The sequence below is a fragment of the Gossypium raimondii genome, chromosome 11, assembly GCF_025698545.1.
Source record: "Gossypium raimondii isolate GPD5lz chromosome 11, ASM2569854v1, whole genome shotgun sequence".
Taxonomy (NCBI): Eukaryota; Viridiplantae; Streptophyta; class Magnoliopsida; order Malvales; family Malvaceae; genus Gossypium; species Gossypium raimondii.
Window position 1 is genome coordinate 18,239,942 of NC_068575.1, and position 3,586 is coordinate 18,243,527.

The following is a 3,586-nucleotide window of genomic DNA, read 5'->3' on the forward strand; positions in this document are numbered from 1 at the left end:
TATTATAATGTATTTTTTATTACATGATTATCAAGTGAGTTTTTTTATTTCAATATGCCACACTAGATAATTTAATAGAATAATTTTAATGGTGTTAGAAATTAGACCTAAATTTTAAATTTGAAAAGAGAGATTAAATTTTAAAAATAAAAGTAAATGGACTAAATTACAAATAAAGGAAGAGTACATGGACCTCAAGCATATTTTAACCTTTTACTTAATTAACCCTTAAAAGAAAGGAAAATACGAAAACCCTTCTCCATCTGTGCTAATGTTCGTAGTTGATAGTCTAATCGGCCGTACCTTTCTCTCCACAGATCTCAGCAACTTTCACGAGCAGTGGATTGGCGGTAGGTAAAAGCGAAAACCCAACTCACAGAGGGCTCGACTTTTATATTCAGGGAAGCTATTTTAGTTTCAGAAAAATGGATCCATTATCTCAGTTTTTATTGGCAATTCTCTTTTTCCATAGCTCAGAATACATTTTAGCTGCTGCTATTCATGGGATGTCAAATGTTAATGTCAAATCACTTCTTGTCAGTAAAGAATATGTTTTAGCCATGGTCTTCGCATTGCTTGAATACTTTTTTGAACTCCTTTTATTCCCTGGACTGAAAGAACATTTGTGGGTTAGTAATCTAGGGCTTGCAATGCTTGTTGTAGGAGAAATTGTAAGGAAATTGGCTATTGTAACTGCTGGTCGGTCTTTTACACATTTAATTAGGGTTTATCATGAGGATCATCATAAGTTGGTTACCAGTGGAGTTTATGCCTTTGTTCGTCATCCGAGTTATTGTGGTTTCCTGATTTGGTCAGTTGGTACTCAGATAATGCTTTGTAATCCTATAGCCACTGTTGGTTTTGCTGTTGTTGTTTGGCGGTTTTTTGTGGCGAGGATTCCTTATGAGGAGTATTTTTTGAGGCAGTTTTTTGGGGCGGATTATGAGGAGTATGCTCGAAGAGTTCCTTCTGGGGTTCCATTTGTGATGTGATAATTCTTGGATTATGTTTGTAGGACTGACTGACTGACTCGGATAAGCTTATTTTGGGTTAGTAGTTTGGGCTTTGGTCTTGTTTAAGTAGTAGTAGTTAATAGAAAATTTTCTATTCTGACCGTGGCTAGTCATTTGAGCGTTTGATTAAGTTATGGTTTACCATTTGGAACATTTCAAACTGGTTAGATGTAGCTTGTAGATTGGTTCATCCTACAGATCATTAAGGTTTCTTTGTTTGGTAAGTTTGTAATCAGATAACACTCTGTAAGGCAGTTCTTTGCAAAGTGGATCCCTTATGAGTGGCCTTTCCTTAAAGCAAAATTTGGGGCAGGTTATGAGTATGTTTGAAGTGTTTGTTCCGGGTTCCATTTGATTAGTGCATTGTGTTAGTATGATTAGCATTGGCTTTTATAAGTTTTTCAAGTAAGGGAAAGGAAAATTATTTCTGTTAAAGGTATAATTACTATGAGAAGCATCGTAAGTTTGTTAGACAGAGTTCATGGATCCTTCGTCACCAAGGGAATATAAGGTTTCTTTGTTTGGTAAGTGGATACTCATAAAATGTACCTATTCTTTATGTTGCTCAGATTCGGATGTGAGTTCCGCACACTTATGTTCAATTTTTTTCTTGTATGTGGAGGGTTTGTTGATTGTATGAGAAGGGTTGGCATTGGTTTGTAAAAGCTTTTCAAGTAAGCAAAATGAAATTTCTTTTGATTAAGGCGTAGCTTTCCTTGATAAACATCATAAGTTGTAGAGACAGGACTCATGGATTCGTTCATCATCCTGGTCATAAGATTTCGTTGTTTGGGTAGTTGCTACTCAGATTATGCTCTGTAATCCTGTTTTAGTTATTGTTTTGCTGTTGTGGTTTGGCTGTTCTTTCCAAAGAGGATCCCTTGGGAACGGCTTCTCTTTTGATGCAGATAATGAGGAATCTGATTGATTGTTTGTTCTGGCTTGGGGTTCCATTTATGAAGTGATAATTTGTGGATTGTGTTAGTTGTAGGGATGTTGCACCATCACACTGCATTTTGTTCTGCAGGATCCGGTACCTATATTTGACCCTTTCAGGATCCTTTTAAAACATGCAAAAACTATGAAAAAGTGAAACCTGTGTCAAACAAGTGTATCTGACACTCATAATCGAATCCAAATAGCTGATAGTGATTCCTCACTAGGAAAATTGGAACCAATTGTATAATTACTATGGGATTAAAGCTTCATGTCTTTTGCTGTATGTGTTTGTTTTTTTTCTCAGCACTTCTTTTATGTAAGTTTATAGAGTTGATGAAATGTATATATATATATATACATGGAAATGGTTACTCATCCATGTATACTTGGATAATGAGTTCTGGTTGGTGGATAAACCCAGCACCTGTCATAATAGTTGGATAATTCTTATGCACTTGTTTAATTGGTGGCTTCATTTACATAGGCGCACTCAACATCTAGGGGTAAAGAGCGTACCAAATTGTTTAGCAGAAATAATCTCCCGTGTTACATGATGAAGAATAATAAACAATTTAGATTTTAACAACAAATCAATCAAAGAAGATAATGCAACTAAAGAAACAAATCAAACATAAATGTAATTTTTGACTTTCTAATTTTTTTTATAAAATAAAAAAATAAAAAAAAAATTTCTGTGTTTTTGTTGAAATCTCGGATTTTGAAAATGAGATTGGGTTTGCAACTTGCTCAAATCCAAATCTGTTTTTGTGAGGTAATATAGAGAACGCAAGTATTATCCGGAATGATTGTGTTAAATTGTTTATAGATGAGTTTTTGTGGATAAGCGGTAAAAACTGCCAAATTAGGTTAGCATAAGGATCAGAAAACACTGTACCAGACTAGCACTGGAAGAGAAGTTAAAGGAGCGAATGAGATTAAATACCCTAATAATTCTAATTTAATTATAAATGATGTAACTATCATGTTAAGTATCCCACCCGACAAGTAATTTCGATTTGGCCCAAAAATGTAATTATAAAGTGTCCATAAGAGAATATAAACTTGAATTGAAGGTGAGTAATCTCTTCTGAAGCACCGCTTGGTTAAAAGGGAATGGCAACATTTTCCAAGTTGGAACTTGTAAGCTGACAAAGCATCCATACAGTGGTGGTTGCATTTATCAACAAAAGAAACACCACTAATGATGGTCATCAACACACATGTCAGAATCGCACGGATTTTCCAATACCACCAACACGTCATGCCTTTGGGATAATTAAAAGCCATTTCCTTCACCTAAAAACTATGCATTGGTTCACTGTACCATCCAGACAAAAAGAATCAAAGCCAGCAGGTCGCAATCCACCATTTTCCTACGATTCTAATCCATTAATGATATCTGTGAATGATTTTTCTATACTTCACTATGTCTGCCATTGAATCAGGGGGGATACAAAGATTCATAAAATAATGTCATTTGTTGGATTCTCTTCTACTGATATTTCCTCTTCATGTAATTTAATAATTGGTTACTGGGATTTAGATATAAATAGATTATGTTTCTTATACGGATTCCAATGATGATAGTCATAAAACCCAAGTTGCAGACTCAGGTGGACTAGCAGAATAAAATA

At 34.7% G+C, this 3,586-nt stretch overlaps 1 protein-coding gene across 1 annotated transcript; it reads left to right on the forward strand.

Annotated features, from left to right (window-relative positions):
• The first annotated feature begins 267 nt into the window (after positions 1 to 267).
• LOC105804388 (protein-S-isoprenylcysteine O-methyltransferase A) lies at positions 268 to 2,346 on the forward strand. Its single transcript, XM_012636986.2, has one exon. It carries the CDS (start codon positions 426 to 428, stop codon positions 990 to 992), a length of 567 nt encoding a protein of 188 aa, XP_012492440.1. The 5' UTR covers positions 268 to 425; the 3' UTR covers positions 993 to 2,346.
• Positions 2,347 to 3,586: the final 1,240 nt, after the last annotated feature.